This window comes from Eutrigla gurnardus (assembly GCF_963514095.1).
Source record: "Eutrigla gurnardus genome assembly, chromosome: 14".
NCBI lineage: Eukaryota > Metazoa > Chordata > Actinopteri > Perciformes > Triglidae > Eutrigla > Eutrigla gurnardus.
In genome coordinates this window covers 16,409,709-16,428,759 of record NC_139937.1, presented here as the reverse complement: position 1 = coordinate 16,428,759, position 19,051 = coordinate 16,409,709, and the positions used below count along the sequence as shown (strand labels likewise).

The window sequence follows — 19,051 nt, the reverse complement described above, 5'->3', positions numbered from 1 at the left end:
CAGGTTCATTTATTTATACAGACCTCACACTCTTTACAGAATATGGCACCCCTTTATATACCCCAGAGTTAAAATGCCAGTAAAAACAGATACTTAATTTTAAAATAATCTTAATAAATAATAACTTTATAAAAAAGTAAAACTCTGAGTCAAAGTGAGGTGAAATAATTGTCATGGATCTCTTAATAATGTAGCTCTCACAAGCTCCACTAATCACTGTCTGGAGTACCCTCAATACCCAAATAGTAAATGAATAGAGTCCTACAGGAATCATTCCTAAAATCTGGAACTGATTCAGCACTTTTGCATTTCCAGTTCCAGTTGCTGATTTCTGAGTCTGTGGTGAACACAAGCAAAAAGATATAAATGTTTTGTTCAACGACATAAAAGCTTTCAACATCTTTTTCTGCGACATAAAATATGTCAGTAATACCACTCATAAATGTTGAAGTTTTTATGTGTCTCGCCAAATGAGACAACTAAACGTCATCATGCGGACTAGTTTGCTTTTACAGCCTTGTCGTGTTTACTGCGGCGTCGTTCATTCATGACATTCGCTTTTTTACTGCCGAATGCATTCACAGTTCAAACATCATAAAAGTGGCGTTCATTTGTGAACTTTACATGTAAGAATCATAGATGTCTGTTTATCATAATAATCAGTGGTAATACAAAATCCTATTGGCTTCGCGTCGAGGGAACGCATGCGATGCTAACTTCCTGGTCCGACAAAAACAAAGAAAAGAGAATGTAAATATTGATAAAGGTGAAAAAAAGTTAGATTTTCTGTCCCCATTTCCATGTTTCAGTTCTGAGCGTCCACAAGCGTCCAGTGATGGGTCATGCAGACATCAGCTTCCCAATGAAGGGCTGGAGGGGCATGGTGGACTGGGCCCGCATCTCTGAGGACCGAGTCACCATCCCAAAGAACATCCTGTCTACTGGCAAGCCAGGTGAGAGCTGGGACACAAGTCAGACACACACCTTAGACACACACCTCAGAATGGCAACAGGTTATTCTGTGGACAGTCATGTAAGATTTGACAAGAATATATTATTCATGAATATGTATTTTGAGGCTTGGTTCTGGATTCAAGAATGTACGCTTGAATCTGCGTGTGTGTTGTTGGAAGGGAGCAGTGAAGACAACAAAAAGCAGAAATAGGGAACATGAGTTGATTCATAAAACAGTGTTTAGTAGCATTAATCTGCAAAGCAACGCGCCCCGGCACAGACACGTGCATGCAGAGAGGGTTATATTTAATGTTGAAATAATAACATCATTTTTCATCACCCACTGTTCAGCAGCTGTGTGACAAAAAGGCACATCTTCTGCCATGAGGCCAGAGTTTGTATCATAAAATGTTAATACAAAGCCCATCTGCCTTAATAATATGTTGTTTGTTGCTTCCAGACGAAGGGAATTTAACAACTGTGAGATCATACAGCAGGGAAAACTGAGAGGACAACAATGTGTCTGTAAATGTTAGTTAAAACATCAGGATTTACTGATTTCTTACATTTCATGTAATTTTAAATTTAATATATGTTGTTGTTTTTTTGTTTTTTATCACACTCTAACCAGTGTGCAGAACCTGATTGCCACTTGAGATCCCTGAAAGCCTCTGTCTGAAATATATGATTCATTACTTTAAACAGCCTTTAAACACTTACTATGTCCAGCAGTATTTCATATTACTGCACAACATTATTGTGAATATAAATACAGCAGCATGCTGGCGTGGTGTTTCCTTTTATAATACTAGTTCTGGCCGGGCCTTCTTTCATGGATGCCACTGTTGCAAATGGTCCACAAAGCTACTTTATAAAACCTAAACGTTACCCCGTACAACCTGAAAAGCAATGCATGTTTTTTGTGCTGTTTTTCCATTATATATATATATATATATATATATATATATATATAATGGAAAAAGAGCACAGAAAGTATATGCATTGTGTATATATATTTTTATTTATGATATAATTTTCTTTTCGTTCTCTGGCCTGTTTGTTGAGACTGAATTTTGATAAGCCTGCTGTGCATAAGTTGATACAGCACCACCCAAGTGTGTGTGTGTGTATGTGTGTGTTTGTGTGTGTGAGAGAGAGAGAGAGAGAGAGAGAGCTGCCTCCAGCAGTGAGGACACTACGTGTTGTTGCATCTGACACCAGTAACCAGTAAGGTTGAAACACTGCACTTCTCTAGTGACCTTGTGTTAACAATTACCCTTAGTGAGATGTGTGCATAGCCTTGGCTTGGATCCATGAACACCTTGTAGTCCTATATTGAGATAAGACCTAAATATTGCACCCCTTACCAGGTGTTGAAATAATAGCTGTAAATTGGAGGGGGGACCCTCATCACATGATAGTTGTAGTCGACGTCTATTTATTTATAGACTCAATCGTACTGAAAATAATAATTTCCTGCTGCTTTAACCTTACAAATTTACTTTCACAATTGACTTACTTTGAATTCTTTGTCACCAATATTGTATAGCTGTAATGTGTGTGTCGACTAAGGAACGACTTCACAAAAGGACTTTTGCAGCCTCTAAACCTGCACAAATAAAAGCGGTAATTCTCAAAGCGCCACAAAGAGTGAAACGCACCCATAACTGAGCCGGCAAGCAAATAGTGTCTAAGCGCTCCTTTGCTATTTGCACACATTTAAATGAGGTGATATGAAGACATTTGGTGCAAAATTGGCTCCTTTCTATGCAAATGAGCCTCGTTGCAAAGAACGGTCCAATTCACAGCCACGCGCAGTTACAGTGGGATTATCAGCGTCTTCAGGAAGCGCATTCGTACGAGATTTCTTTCTGTCACCTTTAAATTCCCCTTCGTCAGTCAGGACCTGAAGCTCCCGGCTCACACTTTGCCACATGGATAATTGCAATCAGACGCAAAAAAAGAGCAATTTGCACTCAGCTGCAAGATGTTATGGGTGTGTTTGCGTCGTGATATCATTAGCCCAATGTCTTTTGTGATTTCAACCTTAAGACGGGGCAGATAGTGTTTGCAGATGATGCATCGGGCAATAAGCGGCCGCAATCCATTCTTTGTAGTACAAAAGTACCTCTGACCTTAATAATTAACCTATGACTGGATTGACACATTTCATGATGTCGCCAGAAGCTGAGCATTAGAAACATTAACATTAGCAGGTGTACTTACTTGAAAATAGATACTGAAAGAAACAACAATGTTTTATAAGTGATTTTTTTGAAAATAACAGATGAAAAATAGTGCATTTAAATAAGTTAGCTTTACCTTCACAAAAATACATTTTCTTACTCATATTTACGAGCCATGTAGCTTTCTTTTAATACCCAGGTTTTGAGATTAAATTCCGTTCAATTGTAGTCATCTCAGGACACTTTTCACATAGAGCAGGACGAGAACACACTTGTGATTTTCAAAGTCAATGCATTTCAGAGTCCCAACATCCCTCACGAGCAAGAGTTCTCAGTCTCTTAGTGGTTTGCTCACTCTGATACAGTGTTTTGGCATACATAGCTCAAATAACTGACAGTTCAAAAACTTGACATGCCTGCTTTTATCAGACCACGTTTTACCAAAGAAAAAGTCCAGAAATCTGTGGCGTGTTGCAGTGTTTTCATGTACGAGCAGAGGCAGCAGGTTGACTAAGGTAGGCCAGAGGTTTTCTCCACCAGCTCCTCCTGGGGGATTCCGAGACGTTCGACAGGCCAGATGGAATATACAGTGCAATCTTCCTAGTGTTCTGGGTCTGCCCTGGGGTCTCCTCCCAGGTGGATGTGCCCAGAACGTCATCCAAGGGAGGGGTAAAAGAGGCATCCTTATCAGATGTCTGAGTGTGTCTGAAAGATGTTGTTTAGAGATGCTCGGATGCAATAAAAATGCTTTCATATTTTTTTATAAAGCACCTTTAAGGGCTTGAGTGTCTGTATTTTGGCTATGCAGTGTATTTTACTTATCATAAAAACTGAGTTGACCCTCCAAAATAAAAATAAAAAAATGTTGCTAAAATACTGTATATGCCATATACAATCAAACAGATAAAAAAAAGAGGCCAAAATGTCCCCAGTGAGGCACAAGGATTAAATAAAATATCATTACAAACTACGACCAGGTGAGCTAGTCTCCTGACTGCAAGCAGGTGCTAGGTATTCAATGGCAGTGGGGTTATTTGTCAGTCGGGATGTTTACGACTATTAAAGACAGCCCGGTACTGCTAGCATGCTAATGAGGCCGTCACTCCTAATCAGGAGTCAACAGGAGCCAATCAGGAGCAATTAGAGGCAATTTCCCTCCCAGCTGGGAGATGTGTCTCCATGGTGGCAATGTCACGCCAGCAGCCAGCCCTCTTTATGCATGCTACTTGGACTTGCTTACATGGATTAAAACGGCCTTGTTTACATCGCTTGATTGATGCCCTTCTCACGTCTCCAGAAATGGTATGAAATACGCATTAAAGAATAGATTTAACAAAACAAATGGCATGCTTAGTAGGCTACAGAACACAGTGAGAACTGTGTGTTGTTTAGGCCAAATACTTCTGAAAATGTAATGTGTTCCACGGGCCAAATTCTTATTTGCCTCTTCTTTGCAGTGTGCAAACCCACAACTTTTTTTTTTACCAATCACTTACATTTAAACTGGCTGAAGAAATCAATTCCTTGGTGTCTGAGTGGGGCAGCTGTGCCTACATGTACCAGGATGCATTGGGTCTATGTGGCGATTCCACTATGACTATCTCACAAAATGTCAAGGAGGGGAATATCCTACCACCTTCACTGCCGATGCTGTGCCATCCTAAGTGCTTTCCCCCTGCAATAACAAAGAATCAAATTCATTTAAAACATGTATTGATTCAAGACAAATGCATTTAGAGTGAAATTTGTATCCCTAACTTCACCTCTCATTCTGTTGTTGGTTACAGCCTCCGTTATGAAGTAAAACAGAGCAAAAGCTGATGATCCAAATGATATCTGACAGTAGTAGCAAGACTAAAAGAGTAACATGTGTATGATGTTTCCTCCGTTCTCGGCATGTGTGTTGCTGTCAGGAGGTAATGGAGTATATAAGGTCGGCACAAGTGCACGCTCGCCTTTAAAGGGTTTTTCTAGTCCACTTCCTCTCGCCGCTAACTAGTCGAGAAGAGCCGGCGGTCTCGCAAATCCTCCTTGCAAACTGAAGCGTGTCGAAAGCAGGAATTAGCCTGAGCCGTATCATGCGTTCTCCCGACTTCATGCTTGTGTCGCGAAACGTCGCCCCTCGCCTGCTCATTACATGTGTGAAGCCATGTGAGTGGAGAAGCTTACGCATGTGCGCATTCATGCAACATATGCAAACACGTATTCAGTACGTACACACAAACACACGGACGCGGACGGATAGTTGGCTTATGAACTGTTTCAGTTCTCTCCCACAGACGCATAACTTATTGAATCACTGGTTAAAGTCCCTCCAGGCTTGCTCTTGTTGGGCGCAGACAATCTGGCTCAGCATATTGGACGGGCCAGCCAAAGAGAGGATGAGCAGGACACATAATACTTCATCCTCCTCACACTCCCACACACACACACACACACACACACAAACACACATCTTACTCGGTTCCCCCCTGACGCCCATGGGAGCTCAGCTGTTGCCTGGGAGCTACAGCCTCTGCCTGCTGCCTGGCACACTGCTCCATGCTCTCAGGCTGCCATGTAGTGTGCTGGAGCAGAAGAGCTGGATGTCTTCAGATGGCCCGGCAGATGGAGTTTTTTTTTTTTTTCGTTGCCTTTGACACCGCTGCCGGAAAGAGAAGGCTTCTCCTCGAACCCCCCCTGGGGCTGCCTGTGCCTTTCTGCAAGTCCAGCAGTCAAGTTTTTGACAGATTTCCTCCGATGCTGGCGCTACTCTGATTGCAGCAGGGGGCGCTCACCCACAGAGAGCTGCAGCGACATGCAGAGATCAATAGCAGCCAAAAGATGTCCAACTGGAAGTACTGTAGGTGTTTCGTGACTTATCACCATTTCGAAGGACGGATTCCCAGTTGGGTCAGCGGTGCATTGGGCTTAGGGGACCCCCCGGTAGCCAGATCATTGGGGTGACCTGAGATCAAAAGCCACATGATTGACCCCTGACCTTTCTTCTAATCACACCAGTGAAAGTTTAAGGTTAAACTCTTTAGAGCACTTCTTACTTCCTTAACTATGTTGTGGCTGACATTTCATTGCATTTGCATTCGGTCATTGCCTCTCAATATGGGGCTTTCCGTTGTTAACGGATTTAAATTGGACACCCGTTCACAATGTATGCAAGACACGTGCACCTACTGGACGTGATACAGAAGACAACAGCTGTCTGTACTACTGTTGACTGCCATCTTTTGCATTGCATGATTGCATTGAAACAAAAGAAAACAAAAGAGCAGCACAACTACTTGGTTAGGTTAAGTGAAGAATCTTGTTGGCTTTAAATGTTTGTTAAATTAAAATAAGTCCGTGGGGACTCTGGGCTTCACACAGGACACAATCATCAGTCCCCTGGTGTAAATTCCTTTGATTGCTTTCTATGCAGACATACAAAAACATCACAGTCACAAAAGTGACACAGGGCAAAGTAAGGCAAAGATATAGAAAACCTTTCTTGGCCCCTATTCCCTTTGTCTTCTTCCCTCCAACCCAAACCACCCCGCCGTCTGACCCTTACAAGGTGAACCAAGGCGATAGTGCTGTAACAGTTGACGAACTGAAATGGAAGAAACCTGCTGCCTCTTTGACATTCATGATAAACAAATTAATCTTCTTCGGGTTTCAGACTGCCGGCTAACTGAAAACATCACAGTAGGCTCTGGGAGAGTGCAATAAAACATGTTTTTAACAATTTTAACACTTCAGAGACTGAACAGCTGATCGACCAACTGCCGAAAAAATTTGCACATCAATCAATAATAAAATAATATTTGATTTCAGCCCTACAAGGCAATGAGCAGCACACACACACAAATAACAAACAACAAATATAACAACAACCAAGCCAAATTTATTTACTTATCCACTCCTGAAGTCAAATTCTTTGTTTTTATGATTTATTAGTTTTCCATTTGGCTGCCCATCCAGTCAATTACTTCAAATTTGGGCACTAATGACCCCTTTGACTTAATGTTGAGCTGATTAGAAGGTCAGTGTGACCTCTCAAAATATCATAAAAATCATAGCTCAGGAACTCATATGCTAATTATGGCAATAATGAAGTGCTAACATTTTGGACAGACATGGATGTAAACTGGAACATGCCAGGCTGGGCTGCTATTATCGGTCACTATGGAGATTATGGAAAGTATTTGTCAGTTGTGCGTGCATGTATCTGTGTGTGTGTGTGTGTGTGTGTGTGTGTGTGTGTGTGTGTGTGTGTGTGTGGCTGTAAAGCAGTGAAAGGGAGACTGCGTTTATAGCTGACTAGTCATGTAGGCCAGCTCCAGTGTAAAGAGCTCTTGGGGGCTGGAGGAGCGGAGGCAGCATGGCTGACCTGCATTCTCTTCTGTAGTACTGTACTCACAGAGACCGAACCATCCAGTCTCTCCTCCTCTAAACACTCCTGACTTATTTGACTTTGACCTCCTTGCTCTGTGTGTGTCTGTTTCTTCTGCAGATCCAGACGAGTCGTCTCCGTTTGTAGCCGGCATCGTTTTGTACAGAAACCTGGGCAGCATTCTGACTCTGCAGAGGTAAGACCGCTGACTGTTCTACAACTGCAACTGAACGCTTGGAAGCCGTGTTAATTGTTCACCACGATCGCCCCTGGTCATGAAACTCCATTAATGTCAGGGGAATTTAGAGAGGTGTGTTTAGACACTGAAATCAAGGAATGTAACTTTAAAAGAGAGGATTTTACAGTTTCAGGACACCAGAGCACCAGAGGACTGGGCATGGTACGAAGAATACTGAAGAATACAGAACAAAACAAAGGAAAAAGTTAAAGGAAAATTGCAAAATGTATACTATAGCTTCGATTTAAAGCATACCCACTAACTTTTCCCAAAGTTTCTTTCATTGACCTGCAGTATGACCATCACAGAGATGGAAATATCACATGGCTTGCCATGTCATTTTGTGCAAACATTCATGGTCCCCACAGGATGAAGCCTACTCATGATCCCTTTACAGATCCAGGTTGAATTTTAATAGCTTCACTGATCCCCTGACTTGGTATTTACATATACAATGATTATCCAATATTGGTGTTCAACATCCTTTATTGAGCCAGCTCCACATTGAAATATAGTCCCTGATGCTGTGTCGATGTTGAACCATTAATTTTCACGGAGTCAGGGCATCTAACATCAGCGCTGCAATGAATGTTCCTCGTTATATGAAAACAAGGATTTGATGCAGATACAGCAGCACACAGTGGGTGGGCCTCATGTATGTCCTTTATCTCTGTGAGTAAAGGGGATTCTTGGGGGAAGTCGCTGCCTTGTATGATGATTAACATACATTTGAACACAGGGTGTACGCGTTGCTCTGAGTAATCATGTGTGTATGTGTGCATACTTGAATGCATGCAGGCTTCCCTGAGTAACAGCCTGTTATCTGTGACTGCCGTTCTGCTGGTTAAGGAGCTCCCCATTATGGTAATGTGGTAAAAGCACATAATGAACTGGTACCATACGTTAACAGAGGCACGGAGCAGACCCTCGCTCTCAGCAGTCCTCCCACATTTGTTCTGATTCTTCGGCTCGCTGCTGCTTTCCATATCTCTCTCTGCTCCACTTCACCCTTTTTCTTATGTTTTTTTTTCTTTTCTTTTCATCCTCCTCTCCTCTTCTGCATTTGATTTCTCCCCTTAAGGAAAAAAGGAGATGACTTTGAGGCAATAGAGTCGATGACACAAACATTTAAGTTGACTGATTGTGTTTTGGAATGGTGAGAGGGCGATTGTGCGTACAGGATACAGTGATGATGTGAGGAACTTGAAAAGGGAGCATGGGCTGTTGAACACGTTGGGCCAACTGGAAGCTTTCGGTGTCAGTACTTCCCGTAGCAATTCCTTTTTTCCCCCCAATTGTCTCATTCCACATGATTGATAGCACCTATGAAAAGCAAAAATTGCAATGCATACTAAACAAGTAGGGGGAATGTGAAACTAGAATGGCCCAAAAATGTTATAAGATAAGATATGAAAAGACAATGTGGACGGATTCAGATGCTAGAGAAATCCTGCTGCTGCTGGGATTATATTTGCTCTGGAGCAGAGATCAAAAAGTCTGGTTGTTTGCTTGTCATGTTGCAGACGGACCTAATAAACCATGACTTCAGACTTTTTACAAATCCTAATTATTATGTAGATATTTCTGCATCCTTTTTGTCTGTTTATTGCAAAAATCATCAGCAAAATAGTTGATGTAAGGTTCATATCGCTGTAGTAAAGCAGCAAACGTGTTGCTCGCTACACAACAGTCAGTACAACTTGGTGTGAACACACCTTGACTGTTTAAGGGGCTGTTCACATGCCTCCGAGAACATCGCAACATCCGGTTGAAAGGTCTGCTAAATTGACACGGACAAATTGAGCAGCTACTGTGAAGGATTTACTGTGATGGAAATCCATTTGTATTTGTTTTGACCTTGTTCAGTTTAGTGACGCCTATTGCTAAATTACCGCAACTTCATCATCGTAATCGCAGTGTGCAGGCTTTGGTTGCTTAGTAACGGCCAGACACAAATAGAGCGCAACCTTCCAAGCATCTTGGGTGAAAGGATGAGAGTGCCACATCTAGTGTCCTCCATGCTAACAGCATGTGAATGGCCCTCAAGTGGCTCTGATGACAGGTATCAGGATTTTTGTGGATATCTGTGACCTTTACTAACCTTAAGGCAATGACAGCAATCTTTGTCCTTTCAAATCTCACTTTTGCGTCACGCTTCCTTTTGTCAAATTGTGTATGGAAGCCATTTTTTGCATTCAGTCTTCCTCACACCTTTTATTCCGAATGTTTAAGCCCTTTTCTGACATTTCCTCTCGCATCATCACCTGCAGGACAAAACTTTTCTCCTATGATGTAAAATATCTACCAGACAGATAAGGACAAACATTTGTGTAGAGACATGGCTCCCAAACTATATATCCTAGTGATTTGGCAGGTCAACATTTTGTGGTGAAATATATTACCAATGATATTTTGCCATGACATTTGGAACTGTCTTGGTCCCCATGGGATGAATCCAAATAATTTTGGTGAGACTCAGCAGGTCAACGTTTTAACTAATCCAGTGAAATGTCGACTAGAATGACCAGCAATTTGGACCAGATATCAGTCCCAGCTGTGCTTTATGTTTGAGGTAATCAAGTCATGGTGAGCTAAGGTTAGCAATTAGCTCATAGCACCCCGGTGGCTTTGTATTGAGGTTATATTTCTTCCTTCCTCTAGAAACAGCACAGTCCTCAACTCCAAGGTTTTGTCAGTGACCATCAAACCCAGCCCTGCTTCCCTCTCTGCTCCGGTTGTAGTTGAGTTCTCCCACCTGTACAACGTGAGTGACTTTTTTTTCCTGAAAGCTATACCAGATACTACGTTATCATAATGTTGTATTACTGTAGAACTCTTTCATGGTTTTCAAATCATTCATTTGTGTTTGCTCCCCATCCAATAGGGCACCACCAACCAGAGCTGTATATCCTGGGACGAGAGCGACAGGTAAGATCCATTATATGGATGATCTGTCTGACCATGCTATCCTATTCTGCTAATGTGTGGGCCTGCATTGATATGGCTATTTATAATCTGTTTTATTTGTAATACTATTAATGATCCACGAAGCGTGAGGTTATTTTAGCCTATACTGCACATTTTTGTGTGAATCCTCTAACTTATGCACATTCACTATGTTGCAATACCCCTTTAATGCTGCCAGTACCTATTATTCATATTCCCCAGAGGATAAAACTCAATACATGTGGTGAATTAATTAATCCAGTTGTACACAACAAATATCTGTCATGATCTCCAGGAGATTTCAGTACTAACAACTCATGTTATTTCCACTTCTACTAATACTAACAATAATATAATATATAATATTTCACAACCGTCTTTTTGGCTTGATTTAAGTGGAAAGTTTGGTGGACAAACTTGCATCGCAATGTTCAGGGCCATTTTACATTATCACAATATTAAAATGTTTCCATCCATTTTGATTTCTAATTTATGACTACAACAACTTGAGCCACACTGAGCTGCATCTTAAATTAATCTTCAGGTTCCCAGCTTCCACATGATGTATACCACTTCAATTTAACTGCTTCCATTCAGCGTTATGTCATGGGCTGTAGTGAACATTAGACCTTTAAAGGCCACTAGCTGAGTTTCAGGCACACTTTGACCAAAATAAAAGTGTCAGGTGTTGAATTTTCTGTTTGTTATCTCAACATTAACAAACCATATCTGTCCAAACGATCTCATACGAGGTTAATTTCCCTCAAGTCAAACAGCATCATTCTAGCAAGCTGAGCTGTCCGGATCGTCTTTGTAATTATTTAACAGCATACCAGCAGAACATCATTCCTCCTACTGCAAAATGTTTCAGAGACACTATGTTCCCTCTGGAAGTTCCACGGCTGGCCACCGACTATTTTTTTTCTTATCCAGACACTCAGTGCACTGCTCCCCAGTGAAAGGCGCTGAGTGTGTTGGACAGCTCCGCAGCGCTCGTCTGAGAAAACGCTAACCCCACGCTATCATTGCCACGACACTGATGCAGCATGTGGAAAATTAAAAGTGTCGCTCACAGCTTTCCTCCCCCTCCCAGCCCACGCACGCACATCAACATGTACGATAGAGAGCAGTTCAAAGTCTACTGATATATATATATATATATATATATATATAGAGAGAGAGAGAGAGAGAGAGAGAGAGAGGTGAACATGATGCGATGAAAAAAGGAGCAAAAAAATAAATACGTTTTGCTGCTTCTGCAGCCAGATTCAAAGCATTTGCTCCTTTGCTCTTAAGTGCCCTACTTGTTGTAGACAAGAAAATAGTGTGAGAGCATGTTGGAGCGTGAGGGAGAAAGTGAAGGGGAAAGAAAGAGGCAAAATGGTTGGCAGCCTTATTGCAATGCAGGTTTGGACATTTGCATTTAGATGGGTGCGCACACTTGTGTTGCAGAGACAGAAAGCACAACATTCACCGCTTCAGTCAAAGGATGAAGAGAAGTTTGGCTTGGCATTTACAGACTCAGAGCAAGACAAAGAGTCAAACACAGAGACGAGGGGAGCAATAAATATTGAGAAATTGAATAGATGCTATTAACTTAAATGTATTTTCAAAGTGACGTTTGACTGCCAACAGTGTTTTTGTGAAATTGCGATCCGTCATGAACTCCAGAATGCATGAATCTTCATGTATCTCAGCTGTTACCAGAACCAGGCCTTTATTTTTAGGTATTAACTTTATGAATTGTATTTGTTCACTAAAGACCTGCAGTTATTTCTACAATGTTTTTTTTTTATTCAAGAAACTCAGCACTTCCTATTACATTCATGTACATTTTATATCAATATCAATTCAAATGACATCTTTATCAATCACGGTAAAAGCCAATGGGTACTGCAGATTTATAAATATTGAACCTATCCCCTTGTGAATAGAGAGAGAGAGAGAGAGAGAGCTGGGAATGTGTAATGCCACTGTGGATGCGATCAGACAATGATGGATGTTCGTGTTTCACAAAGAGCCAGAAGCTGTCTGTCAAGTTCACTCGTCTCCTGCTGTGGTGAGGGCTGAGATGTATCAGCATTTCTTTGAGCTCGAATCACCATGTTACAGTTCCCAGTTCCCATCGCTTGTTCCGGAAAAACGACCATGTCGGAAAGCGTGTTGTGTTTCTATGTGAAGCATGAATGTGTGTTTACTTTATTTGCCTCTTTTAGAGTAGCTTTTTTTTAGACAGTTTCTAATATCACATCAAAAACCCATAAACAAATGTATTGCCCATTTGAAGTGTAAGTTAGGATTTTTTAACTGCTCATGTTTTATTTTGCCATTGTTATTATATGTAACGCATCACTTCCTCAGAATATTCAGTATAATGTCCAAATTCACAGCACTTATTCTGCTGCTGTGAGTTTCTCTCTTTAATTCCATGAATGCAAATCATCATTTATTGCACAGGCAATAACATTACATGCTTTAAAGTACTATAACTAATACTCACTTATATCAATCAATGGTATTTGGATGGATAAAATATCTTGAAACGTGTGATTTTGATCATGTTTACCTCAGTCTCCTCTGAGATTTGATATGATTTGATTTGCACACACATACGACTTCATACAAATGACAGAATGAAAGAAGAGAATATAAAGGATGTATATACAGGGGAAAAAAATAGACATCATGAATGAAAAATTCTTAATGATGATCAACCTGTCCTCTATTAAATGAATTCATTTGAAAACATTGCTAAACAATGATGGTAGAGAAAAGGGCAAGAACGTATGATAAACTGATACCTCATTCCAGTTTGAAAATGTCACCTATCTTAAATCCATTTTAAAACATTTATACAGATTGGAGCGTGTATTTGCAAAAACAAAATCAAATTGTGATTATTCATAGAATAGAAAAGGTAATAAACAAGGGACATTTATAGGCTTGGTAGTTTGCTGATGCTCACCAGTAATTTCACAGTTTTATCACCAATAAAAGCATTTTATTTTTCTAATTTAGTATCTCATCAACTCAAATGCCTAAGAGAAATGTCTTTTTCATTTTCTGACACTATCATAATGCATACCACACCTCCCTCCGCAACACTATGTCACCGCCATCAAGCATAGGAGTCACCATAGTAGCAGAGACAATGACAGCAAGGACAAAGAATGTAATCTCTTGGTGTTCAGGTGTGGGGTTGGTGGGGGGCGAGACATGTTCTTTGCAAAATTAAAATCCATCTTGGACAGCAGCTATGATTAATGAGTTAATATTTGGGAGAGAAATTGGAATCTAAGTAGGCGTCCTTGTCATGTTGATAAGAGCTGTGCAGCAGCCTGGGCCTTCCCTCGTAGCGCACTTCAATCTCCTGAAATCAATAACAGGAACAACAGCGGTCTTTCTGTCTTTGTGACTCTCACTCACAGTGACATTATTCATTTGTTTAATGTGAACAGGATGTCTTACCCGATGCACTTTAAATACATGAATCCTGATGCTCGGTCAGGACCCCTCGGTGTCACTGGATAGCCCAACATGTCAAACTCTGGCGCTCCACTACGGTCAGGGAAAGTCAGACAAAAACCCATTGCTGAGGTTTTGGAAACAAAAGCACAATTTTGTAGGGAAAGGATTGTTGTGTGGGTTAAAAATGACTTTGTCTGTAAAGGTCGAAGCTCAATGTGTTTGTTTTGTGAGCACAAAGACAAACAGCATGTTATGGGTTTCACACAGGTCAGGAACAGTGGTCTCCTGGGTGAAAGTCCTGTGTTTTTTTGTGAGCATAGAGACAAACGGCGTCTTTCACACTGGTCAGGAACAGTGGTCTCCTGGGTGAAAGTCCTGTGTTTGTTTTGTGAACACAAAGACAAACAGCATGTTATGGGTTTCACACAGGTCAGGAACAGTGGTCTCCTAGGTGAAAGTCCTGTGTTTGCTTATCCCATCTGTCCAGTGTTTTTTTTTAGATCCTGACATTGTTTCAGTATTTGATGCCCTTAAATGCAACGCATGTAACCTAACCCGAAACTACGTTGTAGAACTGAAGCACTGCTAATCAGATTTAAACCAGTTGCATTTTGCAATGTCAGCAAACAGTCTTACCGCCATTAAACACCCACAGCCTGCTGCACATGCAAGTGTTGCAACTGATCAGATTAGCCAAGCCACATCTGCATTGTGGTCAGCTCTTAGGAAAGAAAAAAGCATGGAGCCCAAACAGCAGCATCGATTTGGGAGACTCTTCAGGGACCTTTAAGACGTCCACATGCCTGCTTTGGCTCTGATGACATTCAAAAGCTTTATGAACATAGTTAGCAAAGCGTCCCAAAAGGGGCCTATGGGTGTCTTTCAGCTGCCTCCATCTGTCATGTGAGCATCGCCACGTTCATTTTGTGCACCACACAACCATGGCTGCAGTTGAAAAGTCTCCCTTTCTTTGGAAGGTTCCTAACTGAGTGAAATGACCTGGAAGTATCTAAGTGGCAGCCATGATAACAGCTGGTTGATTCTCTAAATGTTAAGGAAAGGTGCTTCAGTGCTTCCTTTCTTATCTCCTGTAGCATCGGGACCACTGGACCAGCCTTTACAAACTCATAATGCCGTCCCACTTTTCCTTAAGGAAGCGTTTAAAGCGATGCAATATTAGGCTGACAATAACATTCACCGTCGCTGTTTAATTGTGCAGTGATTTAATGTCAGGAATCCTTACTTGCACTGTAAAGCATTGGGTTTGTCACTGTACTCGTTTTTGTGTTGTAACTAAATTTGTGAAAAAAGATACTCAACCTCATCACGTGTTCCAGGTCAAGGAGGAGTAATGAGGAAAATACTTATGGCGTCATAATTTTTGGTTGATGATTCAACTGCAGCCTGTGTTCACAAAGATTAGATTAGATTAGATTAGATTAGATTAGATTAGATTAGATAGCCTTAATTGTAACTGGCAGAAAATAGAACAAAATGTGTGCTTCCACTGAACAGCGTAAATTAGACTAAAAATATGAGAACTAAGAACTAAAACAATCAAAAACAACAGCAGGAGGAAGGCCCCAAGTTAAAAGAAGCAATGAGTGTCACGACTAATGAAGATTTTATTAAAAAATATGTATCATATATTACAAGAAATAATAATAAAGACAGAAATTCCGACATAAAGGCAAGGCAAGGAAAGGCAATTATATTTGTAGAGCACCTTTCAACAACAGGGCAATTCAAAGTGCTTTACATAAAACATTAAAAGCATTGGAGAAAAGGCATTAAAACAGGCCAATAAAATAACAATTTACATTAAAAAAAAATTAAAAATTAATGAATAAAAACAAGGATATCAAGGAAATTTCGATATTGTTGAAGTTTATTTAAAAAATCCCATATCTGTAAGATTGTCAAGTTCTACATTTACGACATAGCATACCGAAACAGAGATGGATGTGGACTAAAGGAACATTTTTCAGGGGCCACATAAGCAATTCCATGAATCCCTCTGTCTAATGGTTGGAGATGAGGTCAGAATTTGTTTTATGCCTACACGCCAGGGACAGCCGTGGCCAGAGGCAATATGTTTTCTTCATGTCCGTCTGTATTTACATTCCGTACACTTCTTCTGTCCGTTCACGAATGCAACATCTCAGGAATGCCTAGAGGGAATTTCTCCAAATTTGGCACAAATGTCCACTTGGATTCAAATATGAACTGATTAGATTTTGGTGTTCAAAGGTCAGTGAGAACTCAAAAACACATTTTTGGCCATAACTCATGAATTTCACAAACGTGTCTTATAGTACGGTATACAAAGTCACTGCAAAGATTAAAACAGACCGGAATTTGCTTCATGAATGAATGAAGCAATTTGAAATATTGAAACTCAAGCTAAAAAATTATAACAATATTAGTGTATTCTGTCAGTGATAGAAGAAGGCAAGTTATTTTTAAACCTTAAAATCCAGATAAAGGTGATTCTACGTATAAAAGAAATCAAAGAGAACTGACATTACAGCGCAGGTCAGCCGAAAGAGAGAGAAAGGTATTTCTGCATCGGCTAGACATTGTTTACCGGACTGGAGTCGCTAACCAGCCTCCAATCTGATCATGCAGATCAATCTCGCTGTCTCAGTTCATTTACAGAGGCAGTGTTGATGTTGAAGGAACTGCCTCAATTCATCAATGATGTTGCAGCTGATGAGTGTGGACTTGAATTGTCATCAATTGCTGTAATACAATTAGAGAAGTAGGGGTGAAGTTCACTGGGGACGGTGCATGTTTACTCCATTCCAGCTCGCGTATTAACCAACGCGTTGATGAATACCCTGAAATTGTTTCCCTACAGCTGAATGACTTTAGCTTTAATTTCTTCCCCCCAGTATCTAGTCACATCCAGCTGCATCCTCTCATTTTAAAAGGGTAAGGCTCACCTACACAACATTTATTACCAACGTGATGTGGAAGTATTAGCTTTCTTGATAATTCAACACATTCTCAAACACCAACAGTTGGTAAGTGGCCCTACTTCAAAGTACACCACATCCTCAGGTGTGGACATGTCAGGGATGGCAGCTCACTTTCCAATCATAACATGCATAGTGTATTTAAAATAAACTGCTGGATTCACAGAAAATGTAGTTTATGCTTGTCACATGTATACATTTCAAAATAAACTTCCAACTTAGGTTGACTTAGTTTTTCGGTTTATTCACGCAACAAAACTATGCAGTTATATTTGGAAACATTGTCTTGGTTAGAGTAAATATGTTTGTGAGGTAACTTGTGTTAGATATGTACATGAGTTAAACAACAAATCTAAAGCAAAACAAGTAAATATTGACTTGGTTTCACACGGTGAAACAAACAGTGGTCTCCTGGGTGACAGTCCTGTGTGTGTTTGACCTGTCCTTCACTCACACCAGCCCTATGTGGATTTTCTCATTCTATCTGCTACTTCAGTTGCCCTGAGTGACGTAAGGACATAGATGTGTTCACGTTGGAGTCGGTCATACGGAGTCTAAAGGGAGCCTCTGTGCGAGAATAATTAAATAATTTGGTTTTTAAAGACGAGATCTATTCATCAGATCTCAAATATTCTTTTTAACATATGATGTTAATACAGTTTTTCCAACAAATGACATTGTCTGCTCAGGATTATCTTCTGCGTCTGCTTTGGATTTGAAAGTTAAGTCCAGCAGGATGCTCTGGCGGCTTCCTCACAATGGCCAAATAGGCAAGACTCCGTGGTCGCTGTTGCGCCAATACAGTCCCAGTTTTCATCCCCCGCTCCAGTGCTGCTTATTGTGTTAGAGCTCAAAACAACAAGCTGCAAACACCACAGTCATTATCGCCTACATACAGTTGTTATGGCGAACATAATAACAGACAGTTGCCTGCAGACACAGAGCAACATTATTATTAAGTTGCGCCAATATTTACTCTCATTTTAACTTTGTTTTGGGCCTCAACCAACTGCTGGAAAACACAACAAAAACATCTTGCTCATCTCTTTAGCTGCTCAATGCTTCACTAGATTCACCACCTAATTAAATAAATGTCCTGCCAGATGTTTGGCGCAGGGCAGGTAATGTAAAGTGGGTGAGACCGAATAAAAACTGGAACTCCTGTAACTGTAGCTGCTGAAAGCCAGAACATCAATAGTGTGAGTGAACATAAAGATGCTATAGTCATAACTTTCTGTGGGTTTGTCACTATTTGTCACACATAGTCATTCAATCTTTATTGTATGTGCTGCCATAATAATACGTAAGCTGAACTTACCTACTAAATGAGCAATACAAATAGCTTGGACAGCAATACAAATAGCTTGGACAGTAACAGTGAGTCAAGATATTGATTGGTATGTTAACAGTAAAGATGATAAGCAGTGCAATAAACTTTACGTTGAAATGTAAAAATCTATATTTACATGGCTACTCCAACATTGTGGTATTGCACATCCATAAAGATGTGGAGCTTCCAAGAGGCAGATTTAAAAAAAGAAAGACCAGTTAAAATGGAAGCAGCAGGAGCTGAGATATACTGACCCGAGTATATGGGTCAAGTTAAAAAAAACCCTGGATCCTACTATTCCCATAATGCAATGTGACATGTCCCCAGTTGTTGTGCACGGTTTCTGTCATAAAAGTGTCGACTCACAAGCCCAAACCGAGATAACTGTGATGACTTCATCAGTCTCATTTCTGCTGCGTCGTGCTGTTCACCTGATATGTCAAATCGATGGAGTGATTATATAGAGTGCTGCAGGAAAGAACAAAGGTCTGTGGTTAACACAGTCTTAAGATATCTTAACTATTTGTTCTGCAAAATAAAATATGTATATTGTAAAAACCCCACTCTAAAGTTGTTGGGTCT

The 19,051-nt window shown here is 40.6% G+C and overlaps 1 protein-coding gene across 15 annotated transcripts in view; it reads left to right on the top strand.

Annotated features, from left to right (window-relative positions):
* The window catches only part of adgrb1a (adhesion G protein-coupled receptor B1a), a 94,925-nt gene that overhangs the window by 40,387 nt on the left and 35,487 nt on the right, over nt 1-19,051 (top strand). For all 15 annotated transcript variants that reach the window (XM_084027902.1, XM_084027906.1, XM_084027904.1 and 12 more), the window contains 4 exons: nt 810-953; nt 7,630-7,705; nt 10,409-10,511; nt 10,632-10,675. In XM_084027902.1, coding sequence (XP_083884028.1) covers nt 810-953; nt 7,630-7,705; nt 10,409-10,511; nt 10,632-10,675 — 367 coding nt within the window. The remainder of the gene's footprint in view (nt 1-809; nt 954-7,629; nt 7,706-10,408; nt 10,512-10,631; nt 10,676-19,051) is intronic.